The following is a 24,580-nucleotide window of genomic DNA, read 5'->3' on the forward strand; positions in this document are numbered from 1 at the left end:
GTGCAGCGTCAGGTGACCTGTCGCTGGTTAAACCACAAGCTCTACCTATCTGCACTCTGACTCACGAATGTCTTCACGAGGCTCTCCCTGCACAGAGAGCAGCAGAAGTTTGTGCTCCATGTTCACTGACTTTCTCAAAGTCAGCAGCAGCTGTGATTGGGTTTCACTGACACTGGAGCCAGTTAACCAGCAGTCCTTCTCTGGGCAGACTCTGCTGCAGCGCTGCGGCTCTGTTGGGTCTGAGCGGTTTGGGAGAGGCTCTATTCTGGACAGGAAGTCGATAAAAAAAAGCTTGGGCCGTGAGCCAGAAATCCACTTTGGGGAACTTGACTCTAATAGTGGGAGTGGGTCTAATCCTCACTTTATTTTGGGGTTTCACTGTGAGTCTAAGCGGCAGGAGGTGTGGCTCTGCTCTGTGCTCCAGGCTCAACGCCGGTCCGAACCTTCGGCCCCGTGTCCACAGTGTCTCCATCACCTCCGACAACACCTCCTCACAGCACAGCAGCATCAGGTGGCCCTGACCGCTGTAAAGATGCTGCATCGGGCTGAGCTAAGCCTACAGCTGTGACTGAGCAGCAGCAGTGAGCAAACAGCGAGTGGGGAGAGCAGCCGGAGGCTCAGGTGTCGTACCTGCAGACGGCGTGGAGTCGACAGTTGGAGGGGATCCCTGCATTAACATAGCTACGTTTTTGATTGGATGTATGTAATAAACACAAACACAAATAAAACACTCTGACAGTGTTTTGTTCGCGCCCTGAACAGCCGGCTAGAAAACATTTCAGATCATTTGTGTGTCCGAACAGGAGGACACACCGCCTCCATTCCCTCTGTGACCCTCAACATCCAGAATGGGTCAGAATACCAGATTTGAGCAGACAGACGGAGTCAAAGCCCCCCTGATGCCGAACACCACCTCTGACAGCTTGGACAGGAGGAAAAGCTGCCAATTAGATTCTGCAAGGAGAGAATCTGAATCTGGAGCACTTTCATTGATCCCTGAGGGAGACGTTCCTACAGCAGCAGGATCTCCGTGTGAATCCACACATGAGGTTCTGCTGTATGAGCTTCCCTCACAGGACAAACACAACTGAAGCCCAGAGAGCTTCATAAGATTCACAGTTTTCCCTGCCGATAAGGACCTCCCTCATAAAGCAGTGTTTTGGTTTGTTCACAGTGACCCAGGTTTTCTGTGAATTAACAGAAGCATGAGCGTGTTTTATCGTTACAGTCTGAGCTACATTGGCTGTAATGTTTATTTCGTACAGTTTACATACAGAGAGTCGTGATGACTCACTGAGCCAGGGGCGGATCTAGAAGGGTGGCATGGGGTGGCAAGTGCCACCCTAAAATGATCCCTTGCCACCCCAAGTGCCACCCCAGTTTTGCATATGACGGTGTTGTTTATTAAAATAAGATAGCATTAACAATTTTTATCGTAGTTACAGTCAACAGTGAATATAAATGCTAAAACTGAATATATTGGATAGTGTTCCCCCCTTGCACCATTAACAAATAGTTCAGCCCATAGCAGAACTGTCTTTTTTCTTGTTTTCAGTAGCAATTCATGCTTATGATTGTGCCAGAGCACATTTTGAACAACACCATGGGAATTTCGGATTTTACTCAGGTGGTTGGATGCTACACTCTGGAAATGGAAGGAAGGTGAGTGTTATTAACCCTCTGTGGTCCACGCTGCACCTCCAAATCATATGACTATTTTAAGCTGACATAGCAACAAGCTGCGGCCAAGCTGAGTCAGCCCACATTGAAAGTTAGGACTTCAAAGTTTTTACATTTTAATTACGGGCCAGTAAATCCTGTCATGGTCCTGGGTCGGTGACACAGCGCTTTTAGTTTATTATCATTTTCTAGTTTATTATGATGATGATGATGATTATTATTATTGTTTGAGTTCTATGTGTTATATTCGGTTTGCCTTTGAGTCTGCGTCTGTGTCTCTGTCTGTCTATGGTGTCAACCCGTCTGTGAAGCAGTCTGTTTAGTTCTGTGTCTTGTTTGGTTCCCCGTGTTTGAGTTTCCTAGTTTATTGTGAAGGTCTCTGTCTGATGTGAGTGTGATCAGTTTACGTTTCCCCTGTCCTGTCAGCTCCGATTCCTCCCAGCTGTGTTGCCTTCCTGTCTCTCATCCCCTGATTACTGGTGTGTGTATTTAAGCCCTGTGTGTTCTCCTGCCTGTTGCCGGTTCGTCTGTGTTACTCGGTGTCCTGCTCGTCGTCTGCCTCTCTGCCTCTCATCCCCTCATCCCCTTGTCGTATGCTCCCAGGTCTGTTATTTTAGTTCTCCCAGTTTAGATGTTTTCAGTTATTTGTCATGCCCCCACTGCTTGTTTGCCACTACACCTTGTAAATAAACTTCACTAGCGTTTTCATCCACTGCTTGCATCTTGGGTCCTCCTTCCTCCACACCACACGGCTCGCCTTCCCAGCCGTGACAAATCCAGAGTTATGATAATATATATAAGCCATGCTTTATTCTAAATACTGTCATCACGTATTTGTGTGTGTGTGTTTTAAGCATTTTCTAAGGACAGCGCAAAAACAGTAAAGAAAGGAAAAAAAGCCACCACTTTCCTATCGGTGGAAAAATGTACCATGTCGACCAATTAAAAAAAAAGTCAACATGTGGGATTTAGTTGTTTAGGAAGAGGGGAGAGTTTTGGGAATGACGGTAACGGCAGCGAGACAGAGCGAATGAGTGAGAGAGAGAGAGAGAGAGAGTTTTTAGATGTGGGAGATTTGTGACGTTTAGTGTGGAGTGTTTACTTAGTGTGTTGTGTTGTCTTGTGTAGCTGTTCTGTTGTGTAGTCGTTTTATTTTGTGTGTCACTGAGGGCACTAATGAATGTCACTAAGGCACATTTGCAATGTAAACACTGTCACTAAGTAGAAAACCAGCGGAGTGGTACACATCCTGTTGTCAGGCCTGCAGGTTTATCCCTGTGCTGTTTTTTTTTTACTGGCACACATCATTTGCGGGGCATCTTATTGCAACACCTGATTGTTCTCTCATTTTAGTTTTAGTAATATTTTTAAATGGTTGTACAAAATGAAAAAAACAGCATGTGCATTGGCTGCATTTTTAGATAAATAGTTGTATATGTTTAGAAAATGTACAATTTATATTTTCATTTCAAGTTATAAAAATTTACTCAACATGTCTGTGGTTTTCTTTTTTACAGTAAAAAATACTACTAGGATTTAAGTTCTTTGTGTGATTTCAGATCAGTAATAGTACTATTAATAGTAATAGTAGTACTAATGCAGCATGTCAGTGAAAAAACAACTAAATTCAGTTGAGCTGAAAAGAATGATACCAAAAAGGCAAGGGGGAAAAAAAAAGAAACAATTTGAGGGTGAAATACAAACGTAAACTCAAAAGGAGTCAAAAATGGCCGATTGTATTTCAGACGTCAGTGGGTGAATCCAACAAATCATGAAGAATTAGGTTTAAATTTTTGTTCATGAAAGTGCAGATTTCTGACATTTTGTGTAATTTAAGCTGTAACAATATGATTGTTTTCTAACAAAAAACAATGTGAAACTCAAGTTAGGCTTGTGTTTGTAAATGAACCGCCCCATGTTGTGTAGCTTTCTGGATTTTATACTTGTTGGGCTACATATTTATTTATTATACAGGCTATACAGTACATAACATCAAAACTCACATGGTTTATGTAACTAAAGTGTGTAATTATGTGGGCTACAGACAAAAATTAAGTTATAGACTATATTTATATGAAAAACATGTATACTTACTGCATTTGAATCATTTTAACCATATGTAACCACCTGCATATGCGTTTGGGGGGGGGGCTTTGATTTTGCCACCCCATTTGATTTCTTTGCCACCCTCATGCCAGCCTAAGAAAATTTCTCTAGATCCGCCCCTGCACTGAGCTCACAGACTTCATCCAGTCAGACCACAGGAGTCGCCCCTTGCTGGCCAGAATGCAGGTCTAAAGCACGTTAGTATTGGTTAGTCACACTGATCTATGTGCAGCATGTGCTGCTTTGCGTCTCTCTGTCGTGTTGCGTTCACTGACCTGATCAAGAAGGCGGCAGCGGCAGACGGTGGTTGGCTGGTTTGGGTGCTGACGCTGTGGGCTGCTGGTTTAACGGGAACGTTCTGGGCTGTACCCGTCACAGTCAGATGACCTCCATCTGCAGTCAGACCCTGACAGATGAGACAAATATCAGGTCTTAAGCCAAAACATGAAATCCAGCATCAGTCTCCTTTTGATGTTTGTTCTGTTCTTAAATCGTTTATTTTTTAATAAAACTCATCACATTTTTCATAATTTACATAATTAATAAAAGCAGACAGTCTCCTTCAGACTGACACCACCTCACAGAGGATCCCGATGCCATCAGACGCCGTCAATGCTGCACCTTTAGAGAAACATCTGTACTCAGACTTTGATATTTATGTTTAAATATATTTTTGTAGCAGTATAATATTTATAGTAAATAATGCCGATATCCCAGTATTATTTTTATTCAGAGGTCAGACTTCCCCCAACGCTCTTTATTTATCAGAAATTGCAGATGAGCGCCGTTAGCTCCTGGCTTCATCAGCAGCAGGAGGAGGCAGCTCTGGATGAGGAGATCATTAGTTAATTACCTCAGGTCGTTAGCCTGATCGTTGCCATCCAGACTTCCTGTTCTGCTCAAACATGGCTGCTTCAACCACTGAAGGCTTTTTCCGGTTTACCGTGGCTAATGGCTAGTCCTACTGGGCTAATGACCGGTCAGCTGGTCTGCTGCTATAATTACATTTCATCATACAGAGCAGCTTGTTTTGTCCTTTTGTGCTTTCATTCCAGGATAATGGAGCCACAGATGAGTGTGATCTCAGAAACGTCCAGCTATTTGCAGCTGCAGTAGCACAGCTCCTGTCTCTGGCCTCAGATCCGTGGCCTAGTTATGGTGAATTACCGCAGTTACAGGAAGTGGCACACTGGGGCAGATCCACTCTTCAGCTGTGTGACCGCAACACGCTCGGCTGGCTAACAGGATTACACAGAGAGCCGGCAACGGGATAAGCCAGCGCCAAAACGCCATCCTGAGTGAGACCAATCAAACACGAGGGCCACAGAGCACGCTGCGATTACCGCCTCACGGCTGTGCAGTGATGGTTTCCATCCAAGTTTGGAAGAGGAACAGACACGGCGAAGGTTTAAAACATCAGAGCAAAGAAAACATGCTCTGTGACCTTTCACCTTCTGCTTATGTCATCACTGTCATCATGTCACACCTGTGTGAAGGTTTAATGAATGAATTATTGTAACTGTGCTGAACTTGACCTTTGACCTGTGGGATATGACTGGCTCTGAGGCATGTTGTGTGGTCAGGTGTGTATGTGGCTGAGCAGGATAAATCCATAAAATCATGTGACACTCGTTTTCATCATCTTCACCTCAGCTCTGACTCTGTTTCTCTTTCTCTGCGTCACCAAGTCAATGTTCACCCTTTCACAATAAAAGCCATGTCTATTAAATAACACCTACTGAAAAGCAGCCACTGAAATGCAGTGTCAAGGACATGACATCATCACAACCTCTCCTCACACTGTGATCGGCGGCCATGTTTACTCCTGCCCAGGCGTAAGTCTGAATGCCAATCATGGAGCTGAGATAATCCTGAATATGATTGTCTGAGTTATTATACAAGAATCCATGAAACAAACGATCCAGGTCTGAGGAGGTGCATTGTGTCAACAGTGGGACTGTGAGGACGTATCCCCATGGATGATGACGACCTCTGCGAATCGTGAATCTCAGAACGATCATATCACTGCTGTAGGAGAAGGAGTAAAACGGAGCTGGTGGAGGATCAGAGGCTGCCACGATTAAACTCAGCATGCTGATGGCAAATAATGAGGCACATGATGAAGACCTGGCTTCCTACAGCGCTTTGAGAGTTTTTAGTCCCGCTGCCGTCATCACGCTGTCACAACTGCTCCATCAAACACCTGAGACTAACTTTGTCTTTTTCCAAAGGTTGCTGCTGAAGGTTGGGAACACCGGAGAAACTGGAAATTTCAGTCTGTTATAACTGCAGCTGACACACACACACACACACACACACACAAAGAGTTGTAGCCTGACTTTACAGCTGCATTAGAATCATGTGCAGTGTTGGAGTCAAATTGTTAAATGTCGTCATTGTGTTACTTAAATTTGTAAGTCTTAGTTCAAACTTATGAAACGCCAGGACTGCCATAATGAATTAATTAAATACACCATTAAATAATTAATTAAATGTGGCAATAATTAATTAAAGTGGGAAATAATTAATTAATTAAATATTTTTGATGCATTGAATTAATTAATTATTGCAACATTTAATTATTTATTTAACATTTTAATTAATTATTGCCACATTTAAATAATTATTTAATGGTGTATTTAATTAATTCATTTTGGCACAGTTGACTCCTTCAGGTCTCACCATGAAATAATTTTATCTGTCAACCTCATCCATCCAACCCAGGAGGCGGGGTTAACGCTGATCGAGTCAGAACCATTGCTTTGGCCTTGTGGCCATTGTTTTTAGCACACAACAACCGACATGTTAAAACTAACAGAACTGAACTTTGAAAAACCTTGTTTGTGTGTCATCAAATACCGTTTTAATATTTTTTAGCCGAGAATGTAGTGGTTTAATCTTCAGATGTGTGGTTGGTTTGTCAAGATAGAGCCTCTTTGCAAAAGCCCTTTGATGATTTCGGAGATGTCTGCCCAGCCCAGTCTCATGGCAAAGGGTGGGATAGACCCGCTTGCCTCGCAAGCAATTGAGCTGTTATTACCGCCAACAAAATGCAGGTCCTGGTACACAGCTGCCATAACCCCCGCAGTACACTGACTTCATTTACTGAGGTTATATTTATTGGGTTTTTATTTCCTGATGTTCGTATGTGTCATACCTGTTTCAATTCTACATTAAAAACATGTTTAAGGAGGAGAGAGAGCAAATAAATCCGATTAACATCTGATGTTTGGGTTTTTGTTCAATAATGAGCATGACCTGCATATAAACGCATAAAAGAAATAACGTTGGTGTTTCCGTCATGTAGTAACTGCTAGGTTTAACTGTACAAAGGTTGTTCGACACTATGAAACACATACAGACTCCATGATGTTCAGCTAATATTTTTATTGTGAATATTAATCATGAGGGTAAACGGCCCTGTACACCACGGAGCGAGGTCAGCATGTCCACGATATCTTCAGCTTGTGGTGGACCACAGGTGTGTTCCTGTGTTTTGTGGCGCGATATGCGCAGTTGATGTTGGACATGAATAAAGAAGGAGTAAGAACTGGGAGTTCTGTGTCATTGATGCTTACCTCCACATTGGTGACCCCTGATTCGGGCTAATGTAGTGACCTCCGGGGATGCAGCCATGGAGCGCCTTGGCATTGTAGAGCGTTCGAACAGTGCATGGGCCTCTCCGCTTCACATGGTGCCCAAATCGGACGGTCAGTGGCGACCATGCGGAGATTTCCGCCGTTTAAATAATGCCACGGAGAATGACCGTTACCCCATCCCCCACATTCAGGATTTTTCTGCCCATCTCGCCGGAACATTGATTTTTTCTAAAATTGACTTGGTGCGGGGGTATCACCAAGTTCCTGTGCGCGCCGAAGACGTTCCTAAACCTGCTGTCATTACCCCCTTCGGCTTGTTCGAGTTTTTGCGCATGCCGTTTGGCCTGAAAGGTGCTGCCCAGACCTTTCAGCGGCTGATGGACTCCGTTTTGCGTGGACTGCCGTTCGGTTTTTTTTTTTTATCTGGATGATATATTGGTGGCCAGCTGCTCAGCGAGCCAGCACGAGTCCCATCTGCGCCAGGTTTTCCAGCGTTTGGCAGCGCACGGCAACCCAACTGCCAGTTTGGGTTGCCTGTTCTGGATTTCATCGGGCACCGCATTTCCGCTGAAGGTGTGCTTCCGTTGCCCAACAGAGTCCAGGCCGTTTCGACTTTTCCGCGTCCCACGTCGGTTAAAGCGTTGCAGGAGTTCTTGGGGATGATAAATTTTTACAACCGCTTTCTCCCCAGAGCTGCCCACCTGCTACAGCCACTCTATGCTGCCTTAAAAGGTAAAACAGCCAAAGATCCGGTTGACTGGCTGCCGGAACGCATCCAGGTGTTGTCTGCGCTGGCTGACGCCACCCTGCTGGCCCACCAGCTTCCGTCGGCGGAGATCGCGTTGACCACCGACGCGTCCGACGTGGCAGTGGGTGGGGTGTTGGAACAGCGGGTTTCAGGTCTCTGGCAACCGCTCGCCTTTTTCAGTCGTACGCTCCGGGATGCTGAACGCAAGTACAGTGTTTTTGACAGGGAGTTGCTGGCCCTGCACCTCGCGACACGACATTTTTGTTTTTTCCTCGAGGGTCGCAACTTTACTGCGTACGTTGACCACAAACCTTTGACGTTTGCGATGTCCAAGGTCTCTGACCCATGGAGCGCACGCCAGCAGCGCCAGTTGGTGGCCATTTCAGAGTTTACCACAGACATTCAGCATGTGGCTGGTAAGTCCAATCACGTCGCTGATTGTCTCTCACGTGTGTTGGTTTCTCCGGTGTATGTCGGCGTCGACTACGCTGCCATGGCCGCTGAGCAACGTGCTGACCCAGACGTCCTTGCCCTTCAGTCAACAAAAACGGGCCTCGTGCTGGAGTACACCCCAGTGTGGGACGCGGTCCGCACCTTCTTTGCGACGTTTCCACCGGCCGCCCCCGCCCGGTGGTTCCCCTTTTGTGGCGTCGTCGTGTTTTTGACTCGGTGCATGCCCTCTCTCATCCCGGCGTCCGGGCCTCGGTCAAGCTGGTCAGTGCCAGGTTTGTTTGGCCGGGCCTTTGCAAGACGGTGAAAGAATGGGCGGCGGTTTGTATCCCATGCCAACGCTCGAAAATCCACCGGCACACACAGTCACCCCTCGAACCTTTCCGTGTCCCGGGTAGGCGTTTCGATCACGTTCATGTGGGCCTGGTTGGTCCTTTGCCGCAGTCACAGGGTTTCACGCACCTTTTGACTGTGGTGGACCGCACGACCAGGTGGCAGGAGGCGGTACCCTTGGCGTCCACGACAGCGGTGACGGTGGCCAGGGCTTTTTTGTCAACGTGGGTTTTGCGTTTCGGTCCCCCTGCTAACATTACCTCGGACAGGGGCCCCCAGTTTGTTTCTGAGCTTTGGTCTGCTATGGCTGACGGCCTGGGGGTCAAGGTCCACCGCATCACAGCATACCACCCGCAAGCTAACGGGATGTGCAAACGGTTTCACCGGTCACTTAAGGCCGCGCTCCGGGCTTCCTTAACAAGTGGCGACTGGGTCGACCGTCTTCCATGGGTTTTGCTGGGATTGCGTAGCGCGGTTAAAGAAGACCTCGGGGTTTTCCCGGCTGAACTGGTCCTCGGCCAGCCTCTCCGGGTCCCTGGGGAATTCTTACCTGAGAGCCCTCCCCCATGTTTCGATACCTCTTTGTTGCCTTTTCGCCCCCCCAAGAGACTCATTTCCTGTTCCTGGTCCTGTGCACCACTGCCTGCCTGACACTTTTGTTCCGAGTTCGTTGGACTCTGCTCCTTTCGTTTTCGTCAGGCACGATGCCCATAGGACTCCGCTGCGTCCACCATATGACGGGCCATACAGAGTTCTTAAACCAAGCAACAAACATTTCATTTTGGACTTTGGCGGTAGGCAGGAGGTTGTCTCTGTTGACAGACTTAAGCCTGCACATGTTATGCAAGAGGATCAGGTGGTCCCGGCCCAGACCCCTCGCCGCGGCCGCCCACCTGTCACCGGGCTGATGGATTCTGTTTTTTCCCCCAGGAGCGACCCAAAATCAACGGAGTCCGACTCGTCTGCAGCTTTTTCTGACCGCCAGTGCCAGCCTCGCTCCCGGACTGGGTTGCCCTCTGTCAGTTCCCCACCCCCCGGTTCAGCCGTTCCGGCCGTTTGCTTAAGCCCCGGGTCCTGGACTAGTTCTGCTGGGTGTTCGGGGGGCATGTGTGGTGGACCACTAGAGGGCTCCACTCACACCCAGTGTATAGGAAGTGTGTTCCTGTGTTTTGTGGCGCGATATGCGCAGTTGATGTTGGACACGAATAAAGAAGGAGTGAGAACTGAGAGCTCTGTGTCGTTGATGCTTACCTCCACAAGCTCTCTGAGTTAACCCAGCGTTTCCCAGCTGACTAATCTAACGGTCATCTACGAATAATTCACGGGTCATATCAATATGATTTAACAGAAAATCATCCTTATTACTGCCCACTATTCCAGAGACGTGAAAATCTACAGCATAAAGAACAAAAAAATATAGCAGTCTAACGCAACACTGTAACAGAGATGAGCGCGTCAGTTTGTCACAGATCAAAGTGAAATGAAAGTGATTGGTTGAACAGGTGTTCGTGATCTGTGTTTTCTGCATTTTCATCAGCGTAAGAGACTCAGCAGCAGATTAGAATAACATTTGTACATTTAACAAATCACCAAATTAATACACAGAAGAAACTATCAAACCTGTTCTGACAATTTGAGTTTGTATTCCCTCAGCTGCAGACTCGCTGCTGTTTAAATGTTTGAGAGAGAAGATTAGATATAAAAAAAAAAACGTCAAACATAGACTCAGTCTGAGTTCACATTTGATATTAGGCTAGGACGTAAAGTGGCTGTGCCCTGTTTTAAGATCATATATGTAAAATTGTTGTCTGACCTCCGTCGATCCAGCCGCTCAGAGTCCGTGGTTACCATGGTTACTGCATAAGTAGCTGTAATTTAAACAGCTGGCATTTTAAAACTTTACACCACCACCATTACTGCCTGTGATTTGAAATGCATTCTGGGATACCTGGTTTCCCCAAGTCCATCGATTATCTAGGATCGACCTGTCTTGACTTACTTTGCACAGCAACCAATCAAATGTTAGAGAAGCTGCAGTGGCAACCCCGCCCACTTAGTTTGATGGGTGAGGCTGACAGATAAAATTATTTCAAAGTGAGACATGAATGGGACAATAGTGCCATAATGAATTAAATAAATAAATCGGTAAATAATTAATTAAAACTGTCAATAATTATTTAAATGTGTTATTAATTAATTAAAACAGTCAATAATTAATTAAAGGTGTCATAAATATTTATTAAATTAATTATTTCTCATTTTAATTAATTATTTAATGGTCTATTTAATTAATTCATTATGTCAGTCCTGGCGTTCCCTACAAACTATAGGATCAATGACATTCTTTTGTTTCTATTGACATGCCCAGCCTGTTGAACGGTGGGGGAGGCTATAGTGTTTTATTATGAGACATCCTATGTGAGGGTTCTGTTTTCTTGTTTAGTAAGCTTCCTGCTTTTATGACCCTTTTGTGGGCAGGAGGTCACACAAACGCACCCCCAAACACAAACACACACACTCACATGCATACACACACACACATTCTCGCACATGCATATACACACACACATACACACATGTGCTTACACGTGCACACACATACACACATAGTACCTTATCTTTTAGAACCATAAGGGGGGTATTAGGGTGGTGCTTGTGTGTACTGTAACTGTTTGTGTGTAACAGAATAAAAGGCGGCAGGGGAAGCTGGTTCTTTGGACTCGTTTGACACCAAGGGCAGAGGACCGAGGGCAGAGGACTGCTGCCGTCTGGCTCCCTTTGCTAGCAAGTGAAATTGATCGATCGCTGATTGTCTTGCTTCCTTGCTTCGTTAATAGGAATAAGTTTCTAAACCAGCGGGGCCTGTGGAAGCGCAGACCCAACATGCAGAAAAAAATGTGAGGCTGAAGCTTCTGGTTTCTGAGTACAGGTGTGCACGTGTGTACAGGTGTGCACAGGTGTGTGTGTTTACAGTTGTGCACAAGTGAGTACAGGTGGAGCCATAACTGGTGTGAGATAACTGAACAGTTCATATGGAGACCAGCAGAGAGCGCACGTTTGGAGAAAATACAATCCTGACCCAGGTGACCCCTGACCCTTGACATCTGTGGTTCTCCTGAACAACTAGCTAAATAGGGTGCTTACCGCACTGTTTCGAAGCTCAGGTGTGCAGCAGGAGACCCTCCACACCCCCTCCAGGTTCTGAGCTGGGTTCAGGGGAAGGGGCGTTACTGTGGCGAGCCCTTTAGCTCCGCCCCCACCGAGGTAGGTGCTCTGCACTATGCTCGATCTCCATGGGGCTCCTCCCTCCTGCTGCTGCTCCTCGTGCTTCCACCTCTGCTGCTTCACTGGGAGCTCGTTGCAGACCCAGCTGCTCTCTGAGATTGGGGCAGCGCTGGGAGTGGCAGGGCGTGGTGCCATCTCCCCGCTGATGCCCAGAGCCCGCTGCAGAGCGAGTTGCCTCAGTTGCTGGAAGGAGGCACCGCATACATCACAGTGGGCTTCGATAGAAGTATGGCGAACACGGCGAGGCAACTGGAGACGCTGGAGCTTATTAAAGAGGAAGGAGGCATAGGCCAGATCCTGGAAGAGGTGAAGAGAGAGAGGACAGTCATGTGGAAGGTTGGACAAAATAACAGGAACACCAAAATCCAGTTACTGACACAGCTGAGGACCATGAAGAATTAAAGCTGGCAGAAATAATCTCAAAATAAGTTAGCTCACTGCTGGTACAGCTGGACGACAACATGAATCAACAACCAAAAACTGTCAGAGCAGCAAGCTTGGAAAACCACACACACACACACACACACACACACACACACACACACACATCTGGTATTCATATCTTGTGGGGACATCTAATTGACATTTTGCTTTTCCCTAACCGCTTACCCTAAACCAGTCTTTCTCAAAGAGTGGTACGGCACACAGGCTGTCTCTGGTGCTATGCGGAAAATCTCAATTTTCTTTAAAGATTAAATAATATACTATTGTGGAGGTATGCAAAGACGACACGAGAGTTCCTGAGGCTTTTCCGGGAGGCAGAGTCAACCAGAAAATGTGTCACTGAGCGTCAGTCCTCTATAAAGAGTAGCCCTTCCTTATCGCCAGCGGTCGTGGCCGCTACGGAGCGCTGGTGGGAGAATTGGTAGGGCTGCGGGAGATGCCGCCAGTGAATCGGAACCCTTGATGCCAAAGCTCCTGGTAGCCAGGAGAATGCGATCCGCTTCTTCTGCAAGTGAGTGGTAATCCTTCGCGACCAGCAGCAGGTAGTTGGGGAGGCACCTATCGTAGGAAGACATGAGTGAAGAGGAATCCGCCGTCATCCGTTCCTAACAAGGACAGCGTGCCCTCCATAAGCTTGAGTGCAGTACCATCACCCAGGCCCGAGAGAGAGAGGAGTTTCTCAGCCACTCTGCATCAGAGAGGGAGTAGCGCCAAAGCAGCAGTGCCTTGAGAGCGGTGTATTTCCCTTGGGTGGGGGGATCCCGGAGGAGGGTCATCACACGGCGGGTGGACAGCTGATCCAGCAAGGCCACCACATGATGGTATTTTGTGTCGTCGGCTGAAATGCCACGAAGAGCAAACTGAGTTTCAAAGTGCACGAACCATGAAGTAGGGTCGTGATGCCAAAAATCCGGCATCTTATCCGCCACAGCAAAAATTAAAATGTATCATACAGTGGGGCAAAAAAGTATTTAGTCAGCCACCGATTGTGCAAGTTCCCCCACTTAAAATGATGACAGAGGTCAGTAATTTGCACCAGAGGTACACTTCAACTGTGAGAGACAGAATGTGAAAAAAAAATCCATGAATCCACATGGTAGGATTTGTAAAGAATTTATTCGTAAATTAGGGTGGAAAATAAGTATTTGGTCACCTCAAACAAGGAAAATCTCTGGCTCTCACAGACCTGTAACGTCTTCTGTAAGAAGCTTTTCTGTCCCCCACTCGTTACCTGTATGAATGGCACCTGTTTGAACTCATCATCTGTATAAAAGACACCTGTCCACAGCCTCAAACAGTCAGACTCCAAACTCCGCCATGGCCAAGACCAAAGAGCTTTCGAAGGACACCAGGAAAAGTATTGTAGACCTGCACCAGACTGGGAAGAGTGAATCTACAATAGGCAAGCAGCTTGGTGTGAAAAAATCAACTGTGGGAGCAATCATCAGAAAATGGAAGACATACAAGACCACTGATAATCTCCCTCGATCTGGGGCTCCACGCAAGATCTCATCCCGTGGGGTCAAAATGATCATGAGAACGGTGAGCAAAGATCCCAGAACCACACGGGGGGACCTGGTGAATGACCTGCAGAGAGCTGGGACCAAAGTAACAAAGGTCACCATCAGTAACACACTACAACGGCAGGGAATCAAATCCCGCAGTGCCAGACGTGTTCCGCTGCTGAAGCCAGTGCATGTCCAGGCCCGTCTGAAGTTTGCCAGAGAGCACATGGAGTATACAGCAGAGGATTGGGAGAATGTCATGTGGTCAGATGAAACCAAAGTAGAACTCTTTGGTATAAACTCAACTCGTCGTGTTTGGAGGAAGAAGAATACTGAGTTGCATCCCAAGAACACCATACCTACTGTGAAGCATGGGGGTGGAAACATCATGCTATGGGGCTGTTTTTCTGCCAAGGGGACAGGACGACTGATCCGTGTTAAGGACAGAATGAATGGGGCCATGTATCGTGAGATTTTGAGCCAAAACCTCCTTCCATCAGTGAGAACTTTGAAGATGAAACGAGGCTGGGTCTTCCAACATGACAATGATCCAAAACACACCGCCCGGGCAACAAAGGAGTGGCTCCGTAAGAAGCATTTGAAAGTCCTGGAGTGGCCTAGCCAGCCTCCAGACCTCAACCCCATAGAAAATCTGTGGCGGGAGTTGAAAGTCCGTGTTGCTCGGCGACAGCCCCAAAACATCACTGCTCTCGAGAAGATCTGCATGGAGGAATGGGCCAAAATACCAGCTACTGTGTGTGCAAACCTGGTAAAGACCTATAGTAAACGTTTGACCTCTGTTATTGCCAACAAAGGTTATGTTACAAAGTATTGAGTTGTATTTTTGTTATTGACCAAATACTTATTTTCCACCCTGATTTACGAATAAATTCTTTACAAATCCTACCATGTGGATTCATGGATTTTTTTTTCACATTCTGTCTCTCACAGTTGAAGTGTACCTCTGGTGCAAATTACTGACCTCTGTCATCATTTTAAGTGGGGGAACTTGCACAATCGGTGGCTGACTAAATACTTTTTTGCCCCACTGTAAATGAAGACAGAAAACTAAACAGCAGTGGTGTCTGTAGGGTTACCGATGTTGGGCTAGCTGGTATATAATGATGTGCTGTGTGGTGGCTAGTGACACAGCTATGTTAGCATAATATAAACACAGTGAAGCTGGAGGATGAACGCTAACTTTTTTTCCACTCAGTGAGGGTTCCCGATGGTTATGAACAAATGTCAGGAGAACAACTGCAATATAATGTACTGCAATATAATAATACTGCTGAGCTGTAGTTACATCGTAAGGTTTTAAAAACTGAGCTTGAAAATGAATAGTGATGATAAAAACTGAAAGAGGCCGTCGGTGATCACTGACTGTTTTAGGGGCTTGTTCAGATTAAATAGCAGTAAAACATGTTAAAAACACAACATCCTTGTTTGGGCCCGCAACTAGGTTTCATCAGGTCATCACTCCAAGATCCCACCTGTTGCAAATGTTTTAATGCAGTACAGTTGTTATTATTATCACATGTCACATCCTGTTTATGACAGTTAAAATAAATAACATTCATATAAGAAATAAAATTGTCTCGTGTAAACTGTATGTGGTGTTAAATAGGCCTATTCTACTGTACTTTAATGTCGGTCATAAGGGTCGTACTTCAAGAGCCATATATTTTAAGAGGTTGTACTCATTGTGAAAAGTTTGAGAACCACTGTTCTAAACCTAACCATAATCTAACTGTAACCCTGACACTAAAACCAGAAGTCTCAAAAGAGTCTCAAAAATGTCTTCAAACTTGTAGGGACGGGGATTTAGGTCCCCATAAGTGTGTAGTATAGTAAACTTCCAATTTTTGGTCCCCACGAAGATACGAATACATGCTCATATGCACATACATGCACACTCTCACACACACAGACAAACACACACTCACTCACACACACACATACACAGCTGTCAACCTCAGATTTACAGTTGGCTGTGTCAGGGTATTACCTCCTGTTGACTCGAGTCACTGATCATCAATGGAGGTTGGCGCCCTGCATGATTGGAATAACTTCACATGACCAATCAGACAGCTGCAGCCCAACAGCCCGAGCTGAAGAGCTTCACCCTAAAATCAAACGTGCACGTTTCCTCGGCCCTGCAGCCGTTTGTCCTGCTGGCTGCTGCGGCAAGCTCCATGTAGGAGTTGAACTGTGTTCATGTTCACGTGAAGAAATTTCTCACTTTGGCCCAAATAAAGAGCCTCTCTCTGGAGTCACTTTCAGAAACCAGCTGCTCCGACACAAACAAATCTCTCTGACAGTCTCTCTGACCTCTGACCTCTCCCATCTGCTGCTGCAGAGCAGCTGGCAGGATTTCAGTTAAAAAAAACCTCATCAACAAGAACCACTTCTGAACTTTTACAGCCTAATACGAGCCATGAGAGAGAGGAAGTAACAGAGGAGGCTGACAGATGGAGAGAGCCAGATGAGGTAAAATGGGGAAAAAATATGAAATTAATATTTATCATCAAAAAGCAACTTCCTAAAATGATTTAAAAGATCATCCAGTCAGAAGCTTTCACGTAATGTGACCATGTCCAGGAGATGCACAGCTCAAGCTGAACAAGATCATTGCAAACAGACACCGAGCAGAACCTCATGAACCCACCTGACTGAAACACGCACAGCAGGAGCTGTAGGTGGAGCTTCAATCATGACATCATCACTGAACTCATCTGGAGCTCAAACTCTTTGTAACGTCAAACTATCAAACCTTTTCTACCTGCTGACACCTTACCGCTCAAGCCGACACACTTGCAAACAGACTGAATGACCGATCCCAGTTCCCTGATCAAGCTGACCCTGGTTCCCTGGACCAGCTGACCCCGGTTCCCTGGATAGTCCAGGTTGTGCAGTCTGATCCCGAAGCTACTTCCACGCTGAGTGTAGTCTCAGTTTGAGAGCAGCCGGCGCCTCTCTTTAAATCACTTTTTATGCACACACATGACAGAGAGCTGTTCCATGAGCTGGGACCCTGCATCTGCAGCAGGCCCTGTGCTGATGTCACTTCCTTTTCTCACTGTGGTCAGTCACAGCTGTGGCTGCATGCTCACAAAGGATATCAACGTTTTAAATATGATGCATGAAATCCCTTCAAGAGTAATACCTGCTCTGAAGCAGAGGTGGAGGTGTTGGAAGTGGTGTTGGAGGTGGAGGTGTTGAAGGTGTTGGAGGTGAGAAGATGTGCTGAGGTGAGCTCACTCAAAGTGTTTCAGGGTGTTATATTATTGACCACCAGGACCGCTGTGTAGCTCCTCAGGAGGGCCCTTTACTATCCGAGCATGCTCCTCACACTCACTTTAATCACATGATTCATAGTTAGGGATGGGTACCGGTGTCCGGTGCCATGATGGCACCGGTTCTGACATAAACGGTAGTAACCAGACCGAAAAGCAGCGCACATTTCGGTGCTTTATTTCGGTGCTTTTTTTTTCCTGAGCTGTGATACACTTCTAGCCAATCATTTTACGTTTCCGAGGATAGTAGGCGGGTCCAGGTACGTACGTTCTGTTAGAGCAGAGCTACAGATTAAAATGCCCAAGGCGAAGCGGTCAAAAGTCTGGCTGTACTTCACAGCAAAATATGCAAACTCAGCAGCCTGCAACAAGTGCTTTAAGCTGATACTGTGATACTGTCAAAGGCGGTAACACCTCAAATCCGATGAAACACCTGGCGATGCATAGCGTTTTTTTAAAAAGCCGAGAAATGCGCCGTATTTGGTAGCTTGCTGCGAGACCTCACACCGAGCACATCTACTGCGGGTGGGTTGCCTGTTATCGGACCCGGAGTTAGCAACATCCCCCAAAAACACGAAGAGGAGAGTCCTGGCCCCTAGCCCTGCCAGTGTAGTGATGTAGTGATGACGGATGATGATGGCAGCAGAAGCCGTTCTTCTCTGCGTGAGTAGCTTAATGTTGTTCGGGTGCAATTTACATTGAGTAGGCTAACCACGTTATTACATTAATGCATGTAAGGTGAACTAGCAAACATCATCATAGCTACATGCAGCTGTCTTCTTGTTTGATGGCAGATACTCCCTTCACCCTGGCCAAAAAGGCTAAAATGACCAAAGAAAAAGAGGGAAACAGCTAAACATGAGAGGTTTTTGGACAAAGTTTGTGTTTTTTCCATTGTTTAAGCACTGCTTCCAGCCAAGAGTGATACCATATATGCCCCACAGCTGCAGAAAAGGCTAACATTGTTATCTTTTTACAAAAAACCAGCTGAACATGAGAGGTTTTTGGACCAATTTTGTGTTCTCCATTCTTTAAGCACTGGTTTGAGCACCGTTTGAGCACCGGCACCGTTTCAAAAGTACCGATTTGGCACCGGTATCGGATAAAACCTAAACGATACCCATCCCTATTCATAGTTGTTATTAATCTCTGGTTCAACAAACTCTAAGTTTTCCAGATGCGCTGCCTTTGGCAAGTATTATGAGTATCACTTCCCAGACCGCCTTCGAAACAAGGACATCCGACGGAGATGCGACAACCAACCGCCAATCGAGGGGCAAATTCAAGAAGAAGAATCTCTGGTTCTCTTCCACAGCATGTCTTTTATGCTGTCTTCCTTCTCTCACCCCAACCGGTCACAGCAGATAGCTGCCCCTCCCTGAGTGATTTTGGTCTTACTGAGTGAAACATGAAGTCTGTATGTTCTGGATTATTCAGAGCATGCTCACTCTGGCTAACTACCTGTCAGTCACAAGTCATCAGCCAATGAGAGCGCTGGCTCACAACTGGATCCACCCCTCATGGATATTGCAACATCCACCTTTGATATACAGTCTGTGGTTTAAAGTTTATCTAAAGACAGAGTGAAGCTGCCCCTGACCTTCTCTAAATCTCTGCAGCGCTCTTCCCCAGCACAAGGCCACACTCCTGCTTCTCTGTGACAGAGTGAAAAAGTTTTAGACGGAACAGGTCACCTACTGATCGGAAGGTTGGTGGTTCGATCCCTGGCCCCTCCAGTCTGCATGTCAAGTATCCTTGGGCAAGATACTAAACCCCAAGTTGCTCTCCGATGCATCCATCGGAGTATGAATGTGTGTGTGAATGTTTTTTTGTTTTTTTTTTGTTTTTTTGGCCTGTCCCGTTTGGCTCTTTTGCCCTCAGAATTGTTGTCTAAAGGCAAAGAAAGATGCCCAACGGATTTACTTTACCAAACTGACCATCCCAGCCTTGCCGTAATGGTCCATTTGATTCACCTTTTATTGTTTATTTTATTTTCACTTACTGAATACGGGACAGACTTGACTGGGGGAAAGAAGGGGAGAAAGAAAGAGGGAAAGAGAAACAGCTGAGAAGAGGTACGGGGGAGAAGGGCAAAAGACAAAAACCAACAGAACGGGCAGAGAAAAAAAATGCATATATCAATCACCTGGGTCACCTGCTGAGAAAGAAAAAAGAAAGCAAGCAGAAGAGAACAAGAGTAATAGAATAAACAACATCACAATGATATATGGGAATATGACAGTAAATACTAAATATTAAACATTATTGTGCAGCATGTGTGTGTGAATGTTGTTAGAAAAGCACTCAGTTTAGAGTCAGTGCTTAGGGGAAGAGTACTTTGAGTATTCCGGGAGAGTAGAAAAGCGCTATATAAGAATCAGTTCATTTACCATTTACCATGAAGCTCATGTCAGAGCTGGTTCTGCCACACCTACATAGAGCATCAATCAGTGCTCTAATTCTCCCGCGAGGCCGTGAGAGAGTTTTCAGAGCTAATGGCTCTTTTGAGCGTGTTTAAAGGCAGGAGCTGAACTCGCCTCCCTCGCTGCTAATTAACTCATTAATCATCAGTGTGGCGGCAGAGGAGTGCTTCCTCGCCGAGATTCACGGGGACCCTGCAGGCGCGTGCTTCAAAACAGTCCTGGCTGTAGCTGTCGGAGATTGGTGAAGCAACCTGCAGCAATGCTGCAGCATCAACAATGCTCTGCTTGTGTTGTTGTTGTTGTTGGTGGTGTTGGTGATGTGTACCGCTGGCAGCGGGAGAGCTGCAGCTGTTGAATGTACTGTTACAGCAAGTACAAGTGATTATTGTAATCACTTGTACTTGCCTGGGGCTCAGTCACTCTGGCACAGCTGAGTGACCCCTCATCTGGGGCTCTCCTCAGCTCTTTCTGGGATATTGATGCAGCTGGCCCTCCGTTGTTCTTCCTTGGTCTCTTGTGTTCTGAGGGCCTCTGGATGTCTGGAGTCTTGGGGCCCGTTCTTCGTACGTCGCTTACTACATCCAAGATCAAATGACACATCCAAGACCAAACCATCGCGCTAACCGTGAGCTCGCTAATCTGGTTCCCCGAACACACCTGCTGTTGACGATTAGTACAGCTGGACGCAGTAATGTGACATCACTGGGTGTCGTAAAAGGGGCTACGCATCGATAGTGGAAACATTGATCGGCAACCCTCTGATTGGTCGGCGAAAATGTCGACGGAGCGCGCTCGGCTCGGTATTTTTCGGCAGCAGAGCAAGAACTCTTGAGTGAGGGATTTCAGGAGTTTCAGAGTTTAATTAAAACGCAAGGGAACACTGCAAAGGCTGCAAAAGCAAGGAGAGAGGGCTGGCAGAAAGTTGCTGACAAATTAAACTCGTAAGTAATTTAATAATAACAATAATAATGGAGTGGATTTATATAGCGCTTTTCAAGGCACCCAAAGCGCTTTACAATGCCACTATTCAGTCACTCTCACATTCACACACTGGTGGAGGCAGCTACGGTTGTAGCCACAGCTGCCCTGGGGCAGACTGACAGAAGCCAGGCTGCCATATCGCGCCATCGGCCCCTCTGGCCAACACCAGTAGGCGGTAGGGTAGATTTATTATATTACACTATATTATCCAATATTATATTACATTATATTATAATATGTTATATTATATCCCCTTTCACATTAGAGCCACAACAGGACCCACTAGAACATGGGAACAAGTAAAAGTGAAATATAAGAATATTCTACAGCATGGTAATATTTATCACTTATATTGCTTTTCGTCTCTTGGAAAGAGACCCTGAAATAATCTGTTTGTTTGTTTATAACAGCAACCAAGAAAAGGGCAGAGCAAAAAAAAGACAGGTGGTGGTCCTGCACCCCCCTCGTCAACAAGTTGGTTAAGTAAATAATATCCTCACGGGAAAATCGATATCTCTCTATGAGCACACTGTCGCGCTGAGCTAAAGGATCCTGTCTGTCCCGCAATATACGCTGAATTCTGAAAACTCTCCTTATCAATCTTGCACCTTCCGCAATGGGTGGCTCGCGTATACGGACAGGACATGGCTGCGACAGGCTTCCCAAATCCACCTTCGCTTTTATAGCCGTGGTCTCTCATCTTGATTACACGAAGTAATTTGCAATTACTACTCTGAAATATGAATTACATCTGTAATAATCACATACATGTAATAGAATGTTAATAGTACATTTCCCTTTTTTAGGAAATGACCTGTATGTATCTGTGTGAAATCAATAAATGGATCAGGTGCTGCATTGTCTTTAGTTACATTGATGTTATTTATTTATGGTGAAACAGTGGTGGAATATCGCTGTTGCTTTCGTATAAATGAAGCGGACATACCTGCGTGGCCGCGATCTAATCCTGTTTACATAAAGTAAACCTGCTCCCGAGTAGGTTTACGCTTACGGCTCTGTTGCTATGACAGCAAGTCCCGGAGGAGCTTCGGGGAACCGAACGATCCAAGATCACGCGAAATCGTCAACAATCAAATCCAGCTAACTTACTTAGCAAGGTACGAAGAACGGGCCCCTGCTCTCCTCCATACCTGCTTCATGCCCTGGTGGACGGGGCTGTGGCTCCCGACACCCAGATCATTACATGAAGGAACCTTTTAAATACAAGCGTGCTCATGCTCACAGGTGTACACACGGGTGCTCACACATACAAACTACACCCTTTTTGGCTCCTACCTCAAAGCACACTGTGCGCTGTCGATCTTACGTGCTGCACAATAATGTTTACTATTTAGTATTTACCGTTATATTCCCATAGATCATCGTGATGTTGTTTATTATATTGCTCTCTTTTTCTTCTGCTTGTGTTCCTTTTTTCTTTCTCAACAGGTGATCCAGGTGATTGATATATGTATTTTTTGTCTGCTTATTTTGTTGTTTTTTGTTTTTTGCCCTTCATCACCGTCCCTCTTCTCCGCTGTTATTCTTTCCGTCTTTCTTTCTCACCTTTCTGTTCCCCAGTCAAGTCTGTCCTGTATTTAGCAAGTGAAAATAAAATAAACACCAAAAGGTGAATCAAATAGACCATTACGGCAAGGCTGGGATGGTCCATTTGGTAAAGTAAATCCGTTGGGCATCTTTCTTCGCCTTTAGACAATAATTCTGATGGCAAAAGAACCAAACGGGACAGGCAAAAAAAATTATTAAATAAATAAATAAATAAAAATAATATTTAAGCCACTTTATCACCAAAGTCACGTAACAACGCAATATCTAAGCACAAGAGGGGGGAGGGGGAGCAAAGTGTGCCTGCTCTGTGCTGACACAGCAGCGGTGAGTCTGGCGACCTGGCTGTTTCGTCTTTGCCGAAAGCACAACATTGCAAACAAGAGCGGAACTTAAAGTAAAGAATCGATCTCACCAGGCTAGTATCAATCCGATACTTATGCTGACTTGGTATTGGTATACAACTGATATTTGGATTGATCTGCCCACCACTAATCAGCAGTGCTAAAAACAGTTTGTCTTTATTACAGTCAGATTTTGCACTTGTCTGATTCATTAGAATTTCATTTTTATTTGTTACATTTTTATTTTGTTGCAAGTTAATGAAATTCAAATGCTTATCAACAAACATGAATTTGTCTGAATTTGTTTGAAAAAACACACACAGAGACACACACACATTGATCTGTTAATTAAGAGTAGCTGGCAAATTAATCAGAGACTGCGACACATGACTGAGTTCATCACCAAGAGAAATGAAAACGGACAGTGAGTGAAATAATATGGGGGCGTGGCCACACAGAGGGCGCCGTGGATCAGTGTTCACACAGAATGTTTTCAGGATTTAAGGATGAGCTGAAACGATCCTGAAACTGAAGCCAGAGAAGTTTCAGGAGCTAGAAACATGTAAACATAGAAACATGTGAAAATAGAAATGTAAACACAGTCTCCCAATGTCTCCCATTCCCTGATTGCTCCTGTGTGTATATAAACCCTGTGTTTTATTCTGCTTCTTACTGGTCATCTTGTGTTCCTCCCAGTATGTTTTCCTGTGAGTTATGGTTTCAGATTTGTTGGTTAGATTGTCCCCGTTTAGGTTTGTTCTTAGTTTCCGTCTGTCCCATCTCTGCTCTGTCTGTATTATCACCTCATGTAAATAAAGCCCACTCTTTGCATCATTAGTGCCTGCGATTGGGTCCTTTCCCCTTCAACCCTACACGACTGCCACCGCAGCTGTGACAGAAACATGTGACCATAGAAACACATTAAAATGGAAACGCGTGACCATAGAAACAAGTGAACACAGAAATATGTGAAAATAGGCACACGTGACCATAGAAACGTTGAAATAGAGCCACATGAACACAGAAACATGTAAAAATATAAACATGTGACCAAAGAAACGTGAATACGGGAACACAGAAACACGTGACCATAGAAACGTGAAAATAGAAACATAGGACCACAGAAACGGGAAACGGGAAAATAGAAACACGTCACTATAGAAGCAGAGTTTTATTCTCTCCCGCTCTGCTCTTCTCACCACAGGAAATAAAGTTGAGTAAAGCCTTTAACTCGTAAGACCTGATCTCTTTAATGGCATGCATTTTTAATTTCTCTTTGCTATTTGGGCTGATTGGGACCTGATTAATTTAAAAACAAAGAATTATCTTTTGGATGTAGGAGATGTTCCTTCCCTGCTAACCTCAACTAAACCTCTGACAGGATGTTCGCAGGGCTACGATGTGACTGTGTATGAATGGATAAGAATGTAAATTTGTGCATCTCCAGTCTTTTCCAAAAGTAGAAAAGGAGAAACCTCAGCTGCTCTGAAGCTGTGAAATCTGTCTGTTCGTTCACAGCCTCAAAGAAGAACCTTAGATGTTTGATTGAAGGTCACATATGTTGCATGTTTTCTGTGAGGGTGAAGATGTTCCTGTTACAGCTGGTGGGGTGAAGGATGGAGTCGATGAGCAGGTCCTGCAGAGAGCATCATCATGGTAAATGGGCTGGTTCTTATATAGCACTACTCTACTCTTTCTGAGCACTCAAAGCGCTGTACACAACTTGTACATTCACCCATTCACACAAGCTTCTAAGTAACATTCACACACAAATTCATACTCCGATGGATGCATCGGAGAGCAATTTGGGGTTAGTCAAG

At 45.5% G+C, this 24,580-nt stretch overlaps 1 protein-coding gene and 1 long non-coding RNA gene across 3 annotated transcripts in view; one reads left to right on the plus strand and one right to left on the minus strand.

Moving 5' to 3' along the window:
* LOC146652856 (kinesin-like protein KIF26A) overlaps positions 1 to 20,714 on the minus strand; it is a 59,666-nt gene extending 38,952 nt beyond the window's left edge. For both annotated transcript variants that reach the window (XM_085381392.1, XM_085381391.1), the window contains exons 1-3: positions 16,159 to 20,714; positions 12,061 to 12,498; positions 4,062 to 4,192 (exon numbers count right to left, since the gene is read on the minus strand). In XM_085381392.1, the coding sequence (XP_085237518.1) occupies positions 4,062 to 4,192; positions 12,061 to 12,498; positions 16,159 to 16,185 (596 nt within the window). In that variant the 5' untranslated portion in view covers positions 16,186 to 20,714. The remainder of the gene's footprint in view (positions 1 to 4,061; positions 4,193 to 12,060; positions 12,499 to 16,158) is intronic.
* Positions 20,715 to 21,020: 306 nt separating this feature from the next.
* LOC146652857 (uncharacterized) overlaps positions 21,021 to 24,580 on the plus strand; it is a 134,484-nt gene continuing 130,924 nt past the window's right edge. The window contains exons 1-2 of the long non-coding RNA XR_014907521.1: positions 21,021 to 21,183; positions 21,261 to 21,294. This is a non-coding gene — a long non-coding RNA (uncharacterized LOC146652857). The remainder of the gene's footprint in view (positions 21,184 to 21,260; positions 21,295 to 24,580) is intronic.

Source organism: Rhamphochromis longiceps, linkage group LG15, assembly GCF_057381845.1.
Source record: "Rhamphochromis longiceps isolate RC_006_pf linkage group LG15, R_longiceps_female_GT1.1, whole genome shotgun sequence".
Taxonomy (NCBI): domain Eukaryota; kingdom Metazoa; phylum Chordata; class Actinopteri; order Cichliformes; family Cichlidae; genus Rhamphochromis; species Rhamphochromis longiceps.